The sequence below is a fragment of the Boleophthalmus pectinirostris genome, unplaced genomic scaffold, assembly GCF_026225935.1.
Source record: "Boleophthalmus pectinirostris isolate CB_2022bp ecotype Guang Dong unplaced genomic scaffold, ASM2622593v1 HiC_scaffold_12, whole genome shotgun sequence".
NCBI classification, from domain to species: Eukaryota; Metazoa; Chordata; class Actinopteri; order Gobiiformes; family Gobiidae; genus Boleophthalmus; species Boleophthalmus pectinirostris.
The window spans coordinates 3,252,377-3,272,616 of record NW_026571018.1 but is presented as its reverse complement, the minus strand read 5'-3'; the positions used below and the strand labels follow the sequence as shown (position 1 = coordinate 3,272,616).

General features: G+C 43.2%; 1 protein-coding gene across 1 annotated transcript; it reads right to left on the bottom strand.

Moving 5' to 3' along the window:
* Window positions 1–202: 202 nt before the first annotated feature.
* On the bottom strand, window positions 203–19,977 carry ncbp3 (nuclear cap binding subunit 3). The gene is given in 14 exon segments (XM_020941093.2): window positions 203–3,543; window positions 5,395–5,532; window positions 6,070–6,206; window positions 7,623–7,935; window positions 9,516–9,625; window positions 9,776–9,875; window positions 10,738–10,846; window positions 11,188–11,285; window positions 14,406–14,543; window positions 16,434–16,559; window positions 17,129–17,170; window positions 17,173–17,233; window positions 17,388–17,453; window positions 19,750–19,977. Coding segments are annotated over 14 exon segments (1,935 nt in total). The 5' UTR covers window positions 19,945–19,977; the 3' UTR covers window positions 203–3,241.
* Between the last annotated feature and the right edge of the window lie 263 nt (window positions 19,978–20,240).

Genomic DNA, 20,240 nt, shown 5'->3' with positions numbered 1-20,240 from the left:
CACAGACACTGAGGGAGAGGTGGGTTAAGTGTCTTGCCCAAGGACACAACGGCAGCATTCATCTGTGGGAGCCACCAACATTCAACCAGTGATGTTTATGTCGAGAGCGGGATTCGAACCACAAACCTTCGGATCAGTGGACAAACTCTCCAACTGAGCTGCTGCTGCTGCGTGGGTAAAAAATAAAAACTTACAAAACAAATATCAAACAAAAAACGTTTTTATTTACAAAGTGGAGATGCAAATTCATGTTTTCTGATTCTCGTCACAAAAGTTCGTTTCAGCCTAAACCAGGATCAGTCCAGAGTTTTTCCCAAACAGAGAGCGGATTGGTCCACAGTGTCTTCAGGGGTGAGCGCTCCACCAATCAGAAACCAGAACTCAAGCCTTGTCCACCAATCAGAAAGCAGGATGATTTAAGGAGCTTTTGTTAAACACATTTGGGTATAATCAGTGAAGGACCTTCCAAATTTCATAGATTGTCACGCAAAAGTGTAAAGCAGAGCCCACGATTGCTAAATGCGGTTTGAAATTAACACATTTTGAGGGTGGCGAGTCAAAACGGCATCAGTAACTTCTCGTACGTTTTCCTCGAAGCTGGATTTTGGCATCAGTTTTTACAAGAATTATTAAAAGCTCAGTTTTACACACATTGCTTCAAATATATGGAATGAAGTATGACTCAAAATAAAAATGTAGTTACTTCATAAATGCAACTGTCACTGGGTTTAAACTCCTTTCCACAATGTTGAATCGACATTTCTCTTCACTGTCCAACCTGGCGTCCACAGCCAAACCCTGTTCTTGTCGCGCTAAATTGATGTTTCGGATACTGTGACCACATTGTCTCAGACCCGTTTCTAAAATCTGAATTACTGTATTTTTCGGACTATAAGTTGCACTTTTTTCATGGTTTGGGTGTTTCCAGTCAGACTTATATATTAAAATGTTCTCAGTGAAGTGTCGAGAGGTTCTAGTCTTGTGTGTCAGTATCTGCTGCTCCAGTTCCTCCTGTACCACTGTCACTTGGCTCTACTGTGGAAAGAGCCTCTGTCCTGCTGCAAGTCGTGAAATCTGCAGCCGAAAACAGTAATCGAGCAGCAGAAAGAAAGTTTGAAGTGAGTGAGAAACTTGTGAAAGACTGGAGGAAAGCGGGGATGGAGAACACAGCTTCACGGCAACTGGGAGGATGCATCATGAAACTTTTCTGAAGTCACTGGATGGATGGACAAAGTCTGGACTTCAGTGACACAGAAACCATCCTGTCGGGATTCAGAAAGGCCCCAATAATTCTACCTGGAACTGATGCCGAGTCTGACGACAGCGACACAGAAGAGGAAGCGACGCTCTGTTTACCTCCAGAGGTCGAGGAGTTGTTCAGAAGTGACACAGAGGATGAAGAATTGAATGGATTTTGTGATTTGGAGTGAGATGGAGAGTTTGTTAAACTTGTTCTGTTGTTTATGTTATAGTTTATCTGAAGAACTGTTCATATGTGACGTTAACAGTCTGTTGTTCTCTCTTCTATTGTTTTTACTACAACTTGACTTTACACAGGAAATGTCAGTTTCTGGTCTCTGATTTTATACAACAAATTTCACCCAAAAAGTACAACTTATATATGTTTTTTTCTTCTCCATTCCACATTTTTTGGCTGGTGCGACTTATAGTCCAAAAAATACGGTAAGTGCGGGTCCCTGGGCTCTAGTGCTGAACATTTCTTTAAGTTCACCAGCCCATTCATGTGTGCTAAAATCAGAATGTCATCCGATGTGGCACCTGCAACATGGCACCTGCAACAGCGGCTCTTCTATGGAATGTCTGTTCATTTATTTTAGGTCAGCTTTTAATTTTCTGGTCCAATTCACTAGAAGGTCTGACTTTGGACATCTCTGCTTTAAGGCCGCCACACACTACAGGATTTTTCAGTCTTGAATGACTCTTAAACATGTGACAAAAAGCGCACGCCACAGACACAAGGAGAATTTTATGAGTTTGACAGAATTTCAAAACTTTTCATGACCTAAAGTGAATTTTCCATGATTTTACGGCACTTACGTGTGTAGAATTGAGCAACTTTTAAGGCTAAATATGAAATGTTAACTCTTTCCTCTCACCTCAAGGTTTGGGATTATAGTTTTTTAACATTTAAAATCCTGTCAGTGCATTTATTGTCGTCTCTTTTAAACAAAAGGCACAGATGTTTGAAAATAATAATAATAGTCCAATGAGAACTTAACAGAACACTGGAGCTGCGTGAAAAAGATACTGAAATTCCACGACTTTTCCAGGATTTTGAAATCTCTGAACGCAAAGACTGCAGCGAGATATATCTGAGAACCACAAGGTATAAAGTTAAGAGCGCAATTTCATCTGTTGTTTCCTATCTACAATAAAACCACTCACTTTGAGACGCTTACGTGTTCAAAAGATCAGAGCTCTGCACTATTAGTTTAGACACGAGTCAAAACTGTGTTATTATTTGTGAAATGTGGTGTAAAACTTCATGTACATGATTTTTAAAGCATAAAAGAGGCGATAAGGTTCACAGGAAGTTGAGTTAGTATCGTTAATCTGCAGCTTCACCTCGATCCGTGTGCTGTGTGGATGTAAACAAACACGTGAGGAACTACTCCCACCTTTTTACTTTTAAAGAACTCCTCAAACTGGATTCACAGTGCAGTTTTGTCGACTGGGGTCATTATTCGCACAGGACAAATTCTATGGATAATGTGGATGAGATGCTTTAGAGATGTTAGAGATGTTTTAATTTACAACTTTACGAGATTATTATCTTGCGTTTCTGTGTCCGTCACTCCTCCGCCCCTGACGCTCTGTTTTATTGGCTGTTACCGAAGCGTCGCTGATGTTTGGTGGTTGCTGCAAAATCACATACAGACACAAAGTCAGGTTACGCCTCCCTGAACTCAGGAAGAAGCAAATCGCAGTCAAAATCCGGAAAATTCTCTTGTAGTGTGTGGTGGCCTTTCAAGTACTTTTTGGTGATCTCTTTTGCTGATTTTGGGGGAACTCTCTTTCTGATTTCGGGGGAACTCTCTGCCTAGTTTTCGGGGGAACTCTCTGCCTGGTTTTCGGGGGAACTCTCTGCCTGGTTTTCGGGGGAACTCTCTGCCTGGTTTTCGGGGGAACTCTCTGCCTGGTTTTCGGGGGAACTCTCTGCCTAGTTTTCGGGGGAACTCTCTGCCTGGTTTTCGGGGGAACCCTCTGCCTGGTTTTCGGGTCAGTTGTCCGACTCGTCTGTGGAGTCGCGGCTGATCTCGATCTGGAGCGACGGTAGGTTGTCCAGGCGACTCTTTTTGACGTTTTTGTGACTGGATTGTTTCTTTTTGATCATGGCGCCCCAAACACGCTGCAGCTGTGAGTCCTCTTCCTGCTCCTCCTCTTCGTCCTCCTCCTCTGTGTCCCGTCTGTGCGCTCGCGGTTTGTGCCTCTCTGTCGCCGCCCTGGTGGATGTGGAGAAGGCGGCACGACGGACCGGGGCAGAATCGTCATCCGATGAACCCAAACGGCTCCACAAACCTCCTGAAATGAGGAAAGACTTGCACGTTTATCAATGAACACATGTGGTTTGTTTTTACAGTGATTTAAAGTTTTAGCTTTTCAAATCCAGATTTCGTTGACACAATTTAAACCCACTCACGAGCATTCACATAAAAAAGACTAAAATCTGTACTTTAAACTAATCAAAGAATCCTGTGAAACAAGATATATAGCGGTCAAATCAAAAAATCACATTCTGAAGGTTTGCAATTTGCAATGAACGCAATTATATAAGTTATTAAAATAAAAAATGTTACCAACCCTGTAGCATTCTAACATTTGGATTACAGAAAAATGCTTAACTAGGGCCAGACCGATATATCGGGTGGATGATATTATTGGCCGATATGGGCACTTGTTATACCTATATGAAGCTTAGACTCCATTTTATATCCATTTATTCCAATTTACAGACAGATAAATGTCCTAATATGTGACGTCGCATCACTATTTATCTCCAGAGTAATTTGTCTGTGTGCGACGCTGTACTGCCCCTGAAGGCACCCCCAGAGTCACGTCACTCTCATGCTCTTGTTTACACCCGCAGCTGCTGTCAACATGCTGGATTATATTATTTTTACTGACCACCGTTTTGAGTCGGCCCTAACCCTATTGAAAGGACACTCATTTGTGCAGACTTGTGATCTGAGAGGAGCCTGTGTGAGCGCTGAGTGTTGCAAATGTGTCGGTTTTGGAGCTACTTTTCATTTTATCTCATTGTCTCACACATAAACAACCAGTTTTCTTACATTGGCCGACTGTAAAGTGACTATAGTGGCTTGATATATAAATGAGCTGTGAACAGAGGTTTGAATGATCAGGGTATCCCCAGGTTTGACTACCCCAAATTTAAGACTTTTTAAAGACCTTTTAAAGACCACTTAAATGAAAATTAAGATCAACATTGGATCTGGTGTCTTTGCGAGTGAAAAATACCAGATCCAATTCTAATGATGACCATTACTCATTGCTTTAGATAACAAAAAATACTTTTAGTTAGACGTTCATTCACGTTACATGATTTCACGTTTTATTAAATTTTTTCCTCAGTTTAACATTGCATTGCATCACGATTGAGTTTACAAAAAATAGGCAAATGAAATTTAAGACCTTTGTGAAAAACATAAGACTTGGACAAGAAAATTTAAGACTTCTTAAGGCCTTAATTTAAGACCATGAACTTTAAGACCTTTTTAAGACTTTTAAGACCCCGCGGCTACTCTGATGATCCTCATTTACACATATAATTAATGACTGCGGTCCATTTACTGCTAAAGGCTGACAGTGGTAGTTTATTTACTTTCTTTACTGGCTAGAATGTCATGCAAAAATGCCATTAGGCCGACCTACTGTCTTAAAATATGACGTAAAGAGGCAGAACAACAATAAATGTCGTGTAAACAAACCCAATCTAAAACCCAGTGGAGCCAGACCTCAGTTTTATAATCAATTGAAGATTTGCAGTGAATTTTTAAATCACGTCACAAAAAAGTCCGTATCGGTCAGGCCCTAATGCTAAACCCTGTAGTTTAGACGTCTACAAATGTGTTCTCTCTCAGGGGCATTTCACGAGATGTTTTTACACAGAATAAGACCCCATGGAAACACAGGGACGTTTAGTTCTCTATGATCTTATCTGGGATCTCGCTCTCCCAGTCGTTGTCTATGCATGAGATAGAGAGAAACATAATCTCGATTTCTTTGTATGTCTAGTAAATGTGAAGAAATTGACAATAAATCTGAGTTTGGAATCGCCGTTTCTGTTCCCAGGGCTGCATGTTAATATCAGTCTTAAATAAAAATGAATAAAACAGTATAGTCGTGTGGCTGTACCTGTCTTCCTGTCCTTGGCCACGCCCAGTCTGCGATGCACATCTCTGATTGGCTCTCGCTCAGGGGGAGGGTCCCGTGGGGGCGACGGCGAGCGGGGGGAGGGGGAGCGCTGTCGTTTCCCCAAACGGTGGCGAACATCTGACACAAACAAAACGCTTTAGTCACTCTTTAGACTCTCTTGTAACGTAGGTCACATGACACAGACCATGTCTCTCTAGACCAGTCCTTCGGAAATAATGAAGCGGTGCGATGCCAGGGGGCGTGTCTGACCTCAGGGAGCATGCTTTTTTGCCATAGACTAAAGTGTAATTGTGCGTCATCTACAGTAGTTGGCAGTATAGTGTTGGGGTTTTTTGTATCAAGCGTACGCACACACAGCACAGAGCAGGAGCACAAACCCTCAAGAAACACCACGGAAAAATATTTAACAGGGATGAAAAGAAAACCGAAGAGGGAAGGAGATAATGAAACAAATGACTCCCAAAAGATGAGGAAAAGACGGTGAGAAAGACCAATGTGTTTACTGTGTCTAAAAATGTTTGCTGCAAACAGCACAAAGCCAAATAAATGAAAGCATCACTTAAAGACATTACACAAAATACTGATACTTTACAGCTGATGTCATTGTAAAGTATCAGCACAGTGTGTTTAGAATAACGTGGTGTGTGGCTGCACCTGTCTTCCCCGTGGACGCCTGTGGGGGGCGCTCTCTCCGCTGCCCCTGCCTCTTCTCCTCCAGCAGCTGTCGCACATCGGTGACTTTGGGTGGAGGCGAGGGCTTCCTCTGAGGAGCTCCTCCACCCAGACGGTTCCTGAACACACCACAGCAAAAACAACACAAGAGTCACGACACAAATGAACAACGACAAATTACACAGTCAAAAGTTTGAACGCACCATCTTATTCAAATGTTTTTCTTCTTAATTTTTACTGTTTATATACAGAAGACAATTATGAAGCAAAGAAAAAAAAATACCCCTCTTAACCTGTTATTAACAGTAAGTTTTAGTTCTGGTTTTGATGCTTTGAGACCCCCGTGTCCTGCTCTGTGTGCTCCCCCTTCAGAGCACATTCACATCACAGCACATTCAGAGTAAATCCCGCTAATCAAACTACTGCACATCACGTCAGGATTGTGATGTTATATATTTATACAGATTTGTTATGTAACTGTAAGGAGTGTTTGAAAAAGGCCCAGGAGAGATCATTAAATCACTGAAGCACACATGGATGACGTCTAAAAACTCTTCAGGCATGTTTCTGATAAGGGAATGATGAAGTAGAAAGCTAAAAAAAAATCTGTTTCCATCGATCCATAGAGTTAAAGTTTGTGGATACAATCACAAGCATATGATACAATTAAACTTTATCTTACAGTTTTAAATCCATGCCAGTGTTGGGTGTAACAGTAAAGTAACTACTTTAAAAAAGTAAAAATAGTGTAACGCGCTACTACTGAAAATTTGGTGACAAAGCGTCGTTTCTTTCTCAATTCAACGCAATGTTACTTTTATGAGTACGCAGGCCAGTTGACAGTCAACAGTCGCGCTGGGAGAAGGGGCCCCATCCTCGAGAGGGCACAGCGGGCACTGATCCCACGGCGGAGGAGCTCTAAAACACAGTCAGGGTGTCGTGCCACCTTCACCTCGAGCCTTTCCAGGTTGACCCAGAGGCGCACCAACGCAGACACAGTGCGCTCAGCAGGGGCCAGGGATCCTCCCAAACAGAGTGCCCGTCCCTTGCCCGCTGAGTTGAATACCCCGGGCATTCTGCGCGAACCCTAAGCATTTACGTCTTAACGCTTTCACATTCTCTTGAACTCTCTCTTCAAAGTTCTTTCCAACTTTCCCTTACGGTTCTTGTCGACTCTCAGTCTGGTGCTGTATTTAGTCTTAGAAGGAAGTTACTACCAAAAAATTACCAGAGTAACATAAAAAGTTACTTTCCATAGAGGGTAACCGAGTAAGGGAATATTTTTTTGAAGAAGTGCACTAGTTTTTTAAAGTAACCTCCCTAACACTGGACCATGCTTCAGTCAATCACATCTTTAAGGTTGATTAATGGCCCCACTTTCTAAATCTATTGTGAAAAAATAACTTCACTTTTGTTTATTTAAACTGACAGAGACGTTGTTTTTGTTTTATGTGGACAAACCCAGCACCTACAGAGACAGTAACCATAAACCAGGTAAACAGTCAGGTTCCCGGTTATGTTTGTTAGTTCCTCACCGGATGCTCTTGAGGCGGTTGTCCAGCTCGTCCGCGTACATGGTCATCTTCTTGCTCTTCTTGGGAGATGGAGTGGAGATCATCTTCAGCTCCAGGTCGTAGTCCATGTCGTCAGAGTCGGAGGTGGAGCGAGAGGAGGGGCTTCGGCTGTGCGCTGTGGCCCTCCCGCCCCTCTCTCTCTCCCCCTTCTCCCCCTTCTCCTCCCTCTCCCCCCTCTCCCTGTACTCCACCACGCGGTCGTCAGAGTCCATGTCTTCATCCTCGTCCTCCTCCTCCTCCTTTATGGGCTCCTCTGGGAGGTTCACCAGCTCAGCTACGAAAGAACCAAAACAAAATGATGAGGTGAAAAAGTCCAATGGAAAAATGTCCCAGTCACAAAAAAAACAAAAACAAAACAGCTTTTGAACAAGTCGTACTTTTCAAACTTTTCTAGATCAAAGTGGGGGATCAAAAGTTTTAAAAACCTTTAGCAAAATCTTAACAGTGCTCTGCAGTTTTCCTCTCAAAAAAGATGGAATACTGGTATGGAATATCAAACATGATGTTTTTATTTTATGATTAAGATGAACTAAATGTTAGTCATGTAGAAGGCAAAACTAAGTGAATCTTAACTTAAATATAGACACAACCAAAAGAAAACTGCTGGTTATTAAACAATGCTGACACAGTTCAGAGACAAAACCAGTGTCCTGTCGATTTGAGCTACTGTGCATGTGCCCCCAACAACCCCCTAGGCTGTTCCAGTTTAAATGCCGTCGATTTGAGCTCCTGAGGCAGGAGTGGAATAACAAGTAACATTTTAAAAGTGTATTGATTTTATTGTCTGTTTGGACCAGTTAATCATGTAAACATCGACATGTGCGTGTTAGATTTATGGCAGAACACTACGTCAGATGATTGAATAGTTTGGATTTAATATTTGATTTTATCATTACCATTTTCATTAAATCGTATTTCATTTTGTTTCCATGTGTTTAGAAAGGAGCTGTATTATTGATTCATTAATCACTGCATTTAAATGGCACCTTCAAGATACCCAAAGCACTTTACAGTTCATTATCCTTTCACTCCACACTCAGTGGTGGTAAACTACAACTGGGGAAGACTGACTGAAGCGAGGCTGCCAATCTGCGCCATCGGTCCCTCCGACCACCACCACCACTCACACACACACCACTTTCATACTAGGCAATGTGGGTGAAGTGTCGTGCCGAAGGACACAACCACAGTTTTTGCCACTGGCGCCCCCCGTGGCACGTGGAATTACCACTGGTCTCCAATCCAAGTCCTGACTTTACAAGCCGGTGTGGCCATGTATAAATAAAATATCACTATATTATAATAGAAAATTCACACTGTAGCCTGTGATATTAATGTTAAATATTATATTTTTAAAACTATTTAATATAAATACATCAGTGTTTCATTTCATGTCATTTCTTTCTCTTCTATAGTGGGAGTCTTATTTGACAGAAGATATCGGCCTGTGGAAATGAGCTCCTATGCCCAAATTCATATACAAGAGTAAATAATGGTGATTCTATAGTGGGAGCTTTATTGGATGATTAAATTGTCCTGTGGATACGTGCGACCTTTAGTTGGAGACCTGTTTGAGCAGAACATGACTGTCCAAACGAACATATTCATATGAATGAGTTGAAATTGTGATCACCGTGGGCAAACAACATCAAAACCGCGTCTCTAATCCAAACAAATATGTTGTAAAACTGGGGTTAGACTTTATTGGATCTATACAACTGTAAATGGAAAAGCATAAGGTCGCTTACTTTGACAGGGCAGCCCATTCCAACAGAACACACTATGGTGGAAAAGGGGAGTGTGGGACTGACACGAGTGCTGTGTGAGTGTCGTGCCCTCTGAGTCTGTGCTTACCCGAGTGCCTGTGGGGGTACGGGGGCGTGTGGCCCAGACTGTCCCCGATCAAAGGCTTCTTACTCTTCAACACGTCCCTCTGGATCCGACGGTTATGATATCTGCGCTTCCTGTGACCACAAAGAACAAACAGGACTGAACGAGAGCAAAAGTGGGACTAAAGCAGGACTAGAGCAGGACTAGAGCAGGACTAGAGCAGGACTAGAGCAGGACTAGAGCAGGACTAGAGCAGGACTAGAGCAGGACTAGAGCAGAGGTACCATGAGTTGCTGAGGATGCCCTTCATGCCTCCATAGTTGGGGTTTCCGTATTTCATGTAGTATCTGCTGCGTCGTGCTGCTCCAGGCTCCTTCTTATCGTCTGAAAACAAAACAAAAACACATGAAGTTCTTCTTTCGATCGATACTGGTGTCACGATTGGATACACTTGTTCGTTCAATACATGTGTCGATACACACATAACCCTCCATGTCTCTGTGTCATTTCCTGTTGTCTGAAAGGGAAACAGTTACTGTGGCATCCTCCTCAGATGCAGCAGAAAACAGCTCTATAGAGACTTACAGCTGAAATATTCTAACAGAGGAGGATTTTATCTTTCAGTCACTTTTTATTTTATGTCGATAGACCCAGAAATGACAAAGATATTCACTTTTAAATACTTTAGAATCTCTTTGGCTTCATATTCACACCCATGACACAACTTGGATATACGTGATCTCTTTCTCAGACTCTTTCTCATAAGTTTTTGTCAGAAAATGGTCTGTTGAGACATTTCTATGTAATATAATATATTTTGAGTGTCCACAAAGAGGATGGTAGAGCTCAGTGTGTCACAGACTGTAGGGGGCAGAGTGGGAGGCGCAACGTACTGTCTCTACTGGAGCCTGAGAAATTCTGTTCTTATTTTCACTGTATAAAAATTCTGAGCTGTGAATCACTGAACCAAATGAACTGAAACACTTCGCAAATTTCTGTACTATATTGTGTGTATTGTTTCATTAACATAATAGTGTTATTATACTATACTCACCAATAGAAAAAATGACATGAGATTTTTTCTTTGGGCATCTTAAAACATATCGAAATCAAATCGATATCGTGACTGGTGTATCGAGATTTGTATCGAATCGTGGGAAAACCATATCGCTGCATCCTTAAATATGGCACAGATTAGAAAAAAGACTAATCTGGGTCTGTAGACTGAGCACGTCACATGACTCACCGTGTGTGGCGAATCGCAGCAGGAGTTTGTTTCCTTTAAACGGTTTGAGGGCAGGTCGAAGGTCATTCCTCATCAGAGACTCCATCTCGGCTCCAGACAAATCCTGCAACTGGAAGAGAGAAAAAAATACTGCTCTTGTTATTCCAGATCATAACTACAGACCATCTCAAGTATTTACCTAAAATTTGCAGTTTAAATCAATTTTTTTTTTTTTTTGAGTTTTCAGACAATCTTAAATCATTCTTGGCAGTTGTTGCTAATGTACGCATTGTGTCACCACGGCAACAGCTGAACATTCCTCCACAGACATACACACAAACCCCCCCAGAGTGATGTGACTGCAAAAGTATCAGCAAATCCAAATCAACGTAACATTTAAATGCAGCTAAAGCCGTGTCCCTGTGCGGAGTGAGCGCTGCCCCCTGGTGTTCACAAGAGTCCACCTCTCACCTGTCCCTCCGGCGCCGTCTCTGTCGCCTCCTTCTTCACCTCCACCTCCCCCTCTTCATCCTCCTCCTCATCGTCATCCGACCTTTGACCTCTGCGTCCTGACACAAGCATGAGCATCATTAGCTTTGTAATGAAACGCCCTCTTGGTTAGAAAAGATCTTATTTGTTTCTAAACATATAAAGTCATTTTAGTAGACAGTAGGGACCGATGTATTGTGATATCGTATCGTCAAAGTTCTCACAATCATATCATGGAGGGAACTACATAGACCAGGGGTCGGCAACCCGCGGCTCTTTAGCACTCCCCTAGTGGCTCCCTGGAGCTTTTTCAAAAAGGAGTGAAAATGGAAAAGGATTGATTTTTTTGGTTGTTGTTTTAATATGGTTTCTTTAAGGTATTTCCCTCCCTCTGTTTTCCAAAATAACATCATGCACACAGCATCGTTTTCAAAAAAGTTCTCATTTACATCATCCCGCATAAAACCTCCATCGAGCACCGTCATAACTACACCAAGCCTCTGGGTGGCACCTGGATTAAATTCAAACCTGTAGCATTTATTTCATTACAGTTGTAAGGATTACTCAAAAATACCTTGAAAAACATGCATTAGTGAGCGGGATTGCATCTCCACAAATACGTTAAATGGTCACATTTTTCTATAGCGCTTTTCCACCTTCAAGGCACTCAAAGCACTTTACAACAAGGAACCACTCACCCATTCACACACACATTCACACACCAGTGTACGCAGACACTAGGAGCAAGGCAGGTTAAGTGTCTTGCCCAAGGACACAACGACAGCATTCATCTGTGGGAGCTGGAATCACACCTGCCAATCTGTGGGTTAGTGGATCTGACCGCTCAACCTGTGACATTTATGTAACCTTCAGATCAGTGGGCGAAAGCTCTACCAACTGAACTACTGCCGCCACTTAAAGAAGTGGTAAAATCACTGACCTCCGAGCCCTTGTTCATCTCTGGTCATGGATATGATCCATCAGCTGTGTGTGCAAATGCAAACACATGACATGAAAAGAGTTTCAGCAGAATAAATAGATGAGCTGAAGCGGGGGGTGGTGTCCGGTGCCTCCACTTGAGAAGCACTTTCCCCAAAAAAAGAAAAAAAAACACATGCGCGGACGGACCGCTTAGAACAGGGGTGTCAAACTCATTTTGGTTCGGGGGCCGTATCCAACCTACTTTGATCCCAGAGGGGCCGAATCAGAAAACTCATGTCATATAAACCCCAAAAATAACAATAAGTTCAAATATTGGTGCAGAGAAACACAAATCTATCACAGAAATCTTTCTAAATTTATTAACTCTTTCTTTTACAAAATATTATAATATTATGAACAACCTGAAACTTTAAGAAAAATACAATTTCAACACAATATTTTAACATGGACTTGTTTGCAAATAAGTCCATTTTTGTTGTAAAATCCTGCACTCGGCTCCACTTTTCTCATGTTGGACATTTTTCTGATGAGGGTGTCACGGTCAACAGTCAAAACGATCGTCCTTTAAGAGCGTTTGGAAAGAGACAAGTCTTCATTTGTGCTGCTCTGGTGGGAGGGGCCACGTACAGAGACGCTGGAGACGCTTCTGTGATAAACACCACAGAAAATTACCAATATTTTAATAGAAAATATAATAAAAATATTTTAGTAGAAAATCAGTCGAGGGCCAGATTAAAGGTCTTGGAGGGCCGGATCTGGTCCCCGGGCCATATGTTTGACACCTGCGGCTTAGAACAACATAAAACAAACCAAACGGGATTCACGCTTCTGTCCGGATGCTGCACCATCTCGGAACCAGCCACGGTCGACCGTGGAGGACCAGAGTAGTCCGCCCAGACCTGTGGTCCACAGCGCATTCTCACTTTCCCCACACGGAACCAGCGCACAGATGACTGCACTGAAGCACTCGGACCCAGTCCTTTGCGCTGGTCTTGCTCTCCCCTGTCTGAAACCAGGACATGGAAGATGAAGCCTCCAGACAATCTGACCAACACTGGACCCCGAGCCCCGTCTTGAGGGGCTGCGCGCTGCTGCCCGAGCTGATGTGCGGTGAGTTGCGTACAAAGTTCTACATGCTGTTTTCTGAGTGCTTCTATGCACGATCAGAAGAAATGCGACTGCTGCTCTTAATACTTCCATCATCGTCGTCAAAGCAACAGGTAAACGTCGGTCACACTTTCAGCGCGTCAGCTCCTAAAACTTCGTTTATCTCAGTTTACATGCAAACGTGAAACTGGAGTTTTCCAAAATCTCCACTCTAGCCGGAGTTTTTAGAAAGATTACTTTTCAGAGGCGAATTCGCCGTTTGCATGTAAACGATGTGAACAAACGAAGGGAAATGTCTAAAAGTACCCGTGTACATGTAAACGAGCACCGAGTATGAGAGGGTCGCAAAAGGGGTTTGTGTAATCATGAAAGCTTATTTTGTATTTGTAGCCTACTTAGTCATTTTAATAGTCGGTTTATACAGCTAATATACTGACAGCCTATGTTGCCTTCATATTATTATATAAGGCTTTTCATTTTTTGCGGCTCCAGGTAGGTATAGTTTTTGTTTTTTGGGCCAATATGGCTCTTTGAACATTTTGGGTTGCCGACCCCTGACATAGACCATGATCCTTTGCTCCATTTCAGTGCAGACGACAAGAAGAAATAACAGTTCTAAACAATTTTAAGTCTTAGTTCTTTGGCTTAAGTCTTGTCAAGGCTGAAATGTGTATCGTGAAAATATCGTACCGAGAGATTTGGATATTGTTCAATCTCTAATCGTGAGCTTTCCCTTGATATCACAATAAATATCGTACCATGAGGTTCAAACCATGACAATATCGTATCGTGAGACTTGGATATCGTTACAGCCCTAGTAGACAGACATTTTTATAATTAGATAAGAGTCTAAGAGCTCTTCAGTTAACTGCACCATGCCGTGAGATGTATAAAGTTTTATAGGAGCGGGACATTAAAGCGTTAATTATGATTAACTAATTACTTACAAAGAAAATAGTGCATAAAAAATATTAACACATTTTACTATCACATCCGCGTTTAGATGAAGAAAAAAACAACACAGAACAACTGCGGTCCGAGCAAAACGAGTATCTGCTGCTCTCCGGTGAGAAGGGGGGACACATTGAACGATCATAATTGGTTGCTCTGATACTCGCGGTCGGTCTATGGGTCTACAGCGAGTCCTGTACCTTTGCTGCTCTCTGATTGGCTGTCCTCTGCGCCCGTCTGGTCCGTGGGTTCGGGGACGGTGTCGGAGGGACGGGGCATGCGGCTGGTGTTGACAAGCGCTCGGATGCACGTGTCTTCATCCAACCAAACCACGTTACCTGCAGAGACGGAGACAGAGACAGAGACAGGAGGCTAAGCACAATATCCCCGACTGTCCTCAACTGGGTTTGACTCTCCAGTGTCTCTTGCTCTTTTTCGCTACTTATTTAGAATTTATTATCACCATTTATATTTTGTTCTCTTATACTGTGATGTGTGAGCTTCTGTGTCCAAATTATTTCCCTTGTGGATCAGCAACGTTTGTCTAAGTCTCTGAGGAAAATGTTTTAACCTCTTGTTTCCATGGATGAAAACACATTAACAGGACAAAATTTGCCTTTTCATGAACAGATTTACAATGGTCTTCATTTTTATCAGAACTAATATAAGACCAAATGACAATATTAAAGACATATCTACTATTTAGTGTTGAAAAGTTCATTCTGCTCAAAAATTTTTATTGTTTTTATCATTGTTGTGGTATTTTGCAGTGACGTCACGCTGCAGGTGCTCTACCTGTGTGTCTATTAGGGTGGTCCATCAAAGCACAGTAAAAATAAAGTTTCAGATCACCTTGATTAGAATCCTGCATTGTTTTAGCTCCAACAGATGATTTAGGAATAAATTTGGAAGATAAAAAAGAGATGTTTTAGAGATTGCTCAAGCTGTATTAAATTTCCTGGAAATGTTGTGTTTTTGGTATTTTTTGGTATTTGGTTTTCCTTCAGAAGCTGTCACAGTGTGAAAATTCAGTTAGGTTCATGTTTGGTACTTGAGTGAAGAAATGTTTGTCCTGATATTCTTCGACTCCAGTGTGACAGAAGAACAGAAGAAGCTGATGATTCACGATATGATGGAAAAGGAAGGTTCAGAGGTTCCACCAAAGTGACGTGACAAAGCCCTTAATCCAGCAGATTATGAAGAGAACAGATCAGGGATTTTGTCTCCACCAGAATCATACTTTTTCTCAAAACTCTTGATCTGCCAAAAACATTTTCAACAGGTCCTCAGCAGCAGACTGAAGATGCAGACTTTGAGAAGCTGATAAAACTGAGTTCCAGGAAAGTTTCACTGATGTTGCTGAAAGGAGGTGAATCTTATTCAAGATTTTAACTGTAACAAAGAATGAAGATCAGAAACAGGATCAATTATGACGCCAACAAAGACACAGAGGAGCTGGACTTTCTAGGAAACTTTTATACAATTTTCAGTTTGTGTTTGCAGAAGAAAAAGACAAATTATTGGAATAGGCCTTATTTATTTGGTTCTCTGTTATAGTTTAGGCTACAGGACCATTTTCACGTGTCTTGATCTCCTCTAAATATGAATCAATTTACATAAAATTTTGACCCAAATATTTTGTCCAGATATGGAACCAAATGCAAAATTCTAATCTAGAGAATCTAAAAAAAATATATATATTTTTAGACCACACACATTTTCTGCAGCTTGTGATCAATACGAGCGTCCATGTTCTCATTTAGGTGATTTTTAACAAAAAAGTGAGTGTGACTGAAGAGCTGCTACTTTGTGATTAATTTTATTTTGAAGGGATTGGTTTAGATAAATACTTTATTGATCCTGAAGGAAATTCAAACCAGCACAAATCAGCTCGACTGTTGTATTTTCAGCTAAAATCTTTATGGTCAGATAGTGTTAAAACAAACAAAACTCAGATTAAAGTCTCACTTGGGTAAAGATCTCCAGACAGAGTTGTGCCTCCTGTTAGAGAGAATATTAATGATCATTTATCCTGTTCAGTCTTTCCCTGAGAGTCAGAGTCATGTTTGAAAATGACTTTTGCTAAATATAATAATGTTTATTTATGTTTATTTCCATCAGACACCGTGATACAAACTAGAGTCACATCTGTTTTACATCTATTAAAAAAACATTTAAATAATAAAACGAGGTCAAAAACATTTAAATAATAAAACGAGGTCACGTACAGGAGGTGTCGTCGATCCACTCGATGTGGGCGGGCGGGTACTCTCTGAAATACCCGAACACGTCCTGGGTACTCATGTCATCCACCCCACACATGTGCACCGCCTCCAGACGCACCTGAGGGATCGCTGCAAAACAAGACCAGAACTGAACCAGGGACTGGACCGGGACTGGACCAAGGACCCGAACCAGGGACCGGAAACAAAGACTGGAACCAGGGATTTGAACAGGGACTGAAACAGGAACTGAACTAGAGACTAACCCAGGGACCGAACAGGGACCAAACCAGGGATTTGAACAGGGACCGGAACCAAAGACCAGAACCAGGGACTGAACCAGGGACTGAACCAGGGGCCAAAACCAGGGGCCGAAAACCAGGGGCCGAAACCAGGGGCCGAAACCAAGGACTGAGCAAAGAACTGGAACCGGGACTGAACTGGGACTGAACCAGGGATTTCAACAGGGACCGGAACCAAAGACTAGAACCAAGGAATGAACCAGGGACTGTAACCGGGCCTGATACCAGAGATTTGAACAGGGCCGAACCAGGGACTGGAACTAGGACCTAACCAGGGGCTGAACCAGGAACCGAAGCAGGGACCAGAACCAGGAATTTCAAAAGGGACCAGGACCGGGACTGGCACCAAGGTCGGAAACCACAGACTTGAACCAGGGACTAGCCCAGTCTCCTTCGTACCTTTCTTGATGCTGTCCTTGTCGAGGCAGACGTTCCTCTGGGGGCGCTCTCCTCGGCCTGGAAATGAAAACGCTGCGCTCTCTTCTCCTTCTTCTCGATTGCCTCCTGAAACCACAAAACCCGGAGTTTAAACCGAACCAGGACACAGATCAGGATTAAACGAGGCCCCTGAACTGAGACTAGACTTGTCAAAGCAAAAGCATCGACACTAGTCACTAATTTGAGGTCGGAATCAAAATAAAGTTTGAAATCTTTGCACCTTTGAGTTGACATCGATCCCAGTGATGAAAGCTCCGGCCTTGTTTTCGTATCTCCGACTCGTGTCCTGAACAAAAACAAAAACAAAACAAACAAACGGTGATTCAAAATGTGAATATTTGAATAATTTTGCAGCTGAACGTGCAGGCACATTTATGCTCAAACCGGTTCTGGAAAAGGAGAAGGGGAGGGCCTCAGATTAAAATGACAGTAGTAACTTTTCTGGTGTTTGTCAAAAGTTGGAAATGTTGGAAATGTTATTGCTTTGGTTTGTTTGTTTCACAGAATAAGCAAGGAAAGTTTATTCGTACTCAGAGTAATTCAAAGTGCTTTACAGAATAAGAAACACATTAAAATCACAATAAAAACAAATCCGAAAAACATAAATAATCATCATAAAATTAAAAACAGAGAGATGTTAAATTAGAGAGAAGAGCGCGGAGTGAAAAATAAAAACCTTTCAGTCAGACGCAGTCAGTCCTGGTTTAGTCCTGGTTTAGTCCTGGTTTAGTCCTGGTTTAGACCAGGTTTTAGTTCTAGTTTAGCCCTGGTTTAGTCCTGGTTTAGGTGCATTTTCTATCTAGAACAAGGTCTTAACCAGGGACTGAACCAGGGACCAGAACAGAGACCGGAACAGAGACAGGAACAGGGACCAGAATAGGGACTGAACCAGGGACTGAGACCAGGGACTGAGACCAGGGACTGAGACCAGGGACTGAACAGGGAACGAAACCAGGGAACGAAACCAGGGAACGAAACCAGGGACTGAGACCAGGGACAGGAACCACGGACAGAATAGAGACCAGAAGAGGGACCGGAACAGGGCCCAGAACAGGGACAAAACCAGGGACTGGAACCATGGATTTGAACAGGGACTGAACCAGGGACCAAAACCAGGTCTGGAACCAGGCACTTTAACAGGGACCAGAACAGGGACTGAACCAGAGACCAGAACAGGGACAAAACCAGGGACTGGATCCATGGATTTGAACAGGGACTGAACCAGGGACCAAAACCAGGTCTGGAACCAGGCACTTTAACAGGGACCAGAACAGGGACTGAACCAGAGACCAGAACAGGGACCAGAACAGAGACCAGAACAGAGACCAGAACAGAGACCAGAACAGAGACCAGAACAGAGACCAGAACAGGGACCAGAACAGAGACCAGAACAGAGACCAGAACAGGACCAGAACAGAACAGAGACCAGAACAGAGACCAGAACAGAGACCAGAACAGAGACCAGAACAGGAACAGGACCAGAACAGAGACCAGAACAGAGACCAGAACAGAGACCAGAACAGGGAACAGAACAGAACAGGGACCAGAACAGGGACCAGAACAGGGACTGAACCAGAGACCAGAACAAGGACCGAAACCAGGGACTGAACCAGGGACTGGAATAGGGACCAAACCAGGGACTGGAACCAGGCATTTTAACAGGGACCAGAACAGGGACTGGAACAGGTACTGAACCAAGGACTAAACCAGGGACTGAACCACAGTAGCACAGCTTACTGTGTGTTTCATATGAACTTTGCATCCGGGAGGAGGCCCCAGGGAAGACCCAGGACACGCTGGAGGGACTATGTCTCTGGGCTGGCCTGGGAAAGGGAGGACACGTCTGGGGTGAGGGAAGTCTGGGAGTCCCTGCTTAGACCGCTGCCCCCGTGACCCGGCCCCGGATAAGAGGAAGAAAATGGGTGGATGAACTTTGCACAAGAAGTGGTTTAACAAAGACTTTTAGTATCATGATTTAAGGTTTATTTTTTATAGAACTATATTGAATCGATTTGAAATTTATCGTATCGAATCGTAAGCTCATCGTATCGAGGTATGTATCGTGGCCTATGTATCGCTTCTGCAACTTCTAAATGATACCAGCCCTACTCATGTTAGTCCTGAATGGTCTGCAGAATAATTTTCCTTAGTTAGGCACTCGTTTCAGTTTTATTAATATAAACCACCAAAAAAAAAAAAAAACAGAATGTCCCAATTTTTTATATTGATATTCTGTTCATTCTACTCTTAAGTTCTCCATAGTCTTGCACTTATGAACTAAACCTGAGCATGTATTTAATGAAATGAAGTTAAAGGCGTGAAAACAGAGGCGGGTTTGGGGGGAAACTGCGGCGGCTCAACAAGTCCCGAGCCCGGGCCGCGGTGAGAGCCCTGCCCGCCGCCCGGAGCTCACTCTGACACAACACTGGCGGACACAACATTTCACATAGCCGGGACGGGAAAACAAACACACTACGAGCTCCGGGATCACAACGGGACGCGGGTCATCCTGGCGCCGGGGCAGAGCGCGTCCTCCCCGGGCCGCTGCTCACGCGAGTCCCCGGTCTGCGCGGCCTACTCACCGGCAGCAGCTCCTTCAGAGACCGCTTCACCGACACGTCCTCCGGCCCCGGCCCCGACTCCGGCTCCAGCTCGCCCTCCTCCACCTCCATGGGCTCCGCTTCGCGCGGGTCCCGGTCCGACTCCGAGTCCGAGTCCGAGCGGTCGGAGCCGCTGCCGGACGGGAGGGACACTCGCAGGCTCCTGACCGCCGCCATGCTGCTCTCCGGGTTGCCAGGTTCTGTCAGAAACCAGCGAAGGAGCCTCTGAAAATTCATACTTTGCAGTGACATCACGCTCGGGGTGTTCTGGATGGATGTGTATGGTAGGGCTGGGTATCATTAAGAAGTTGCCAATACGATACATACCTCGATACACAGGCCACGATACGATACATATCTCGATACAGTGCACTTTCGATTCGATTTGATATATTCAAATCTATTTGATATGGTTCAATAAAAAATTAAGGCTAAATCATGTCTGTGATACTAAAAGTCTTTGTTAAACCACT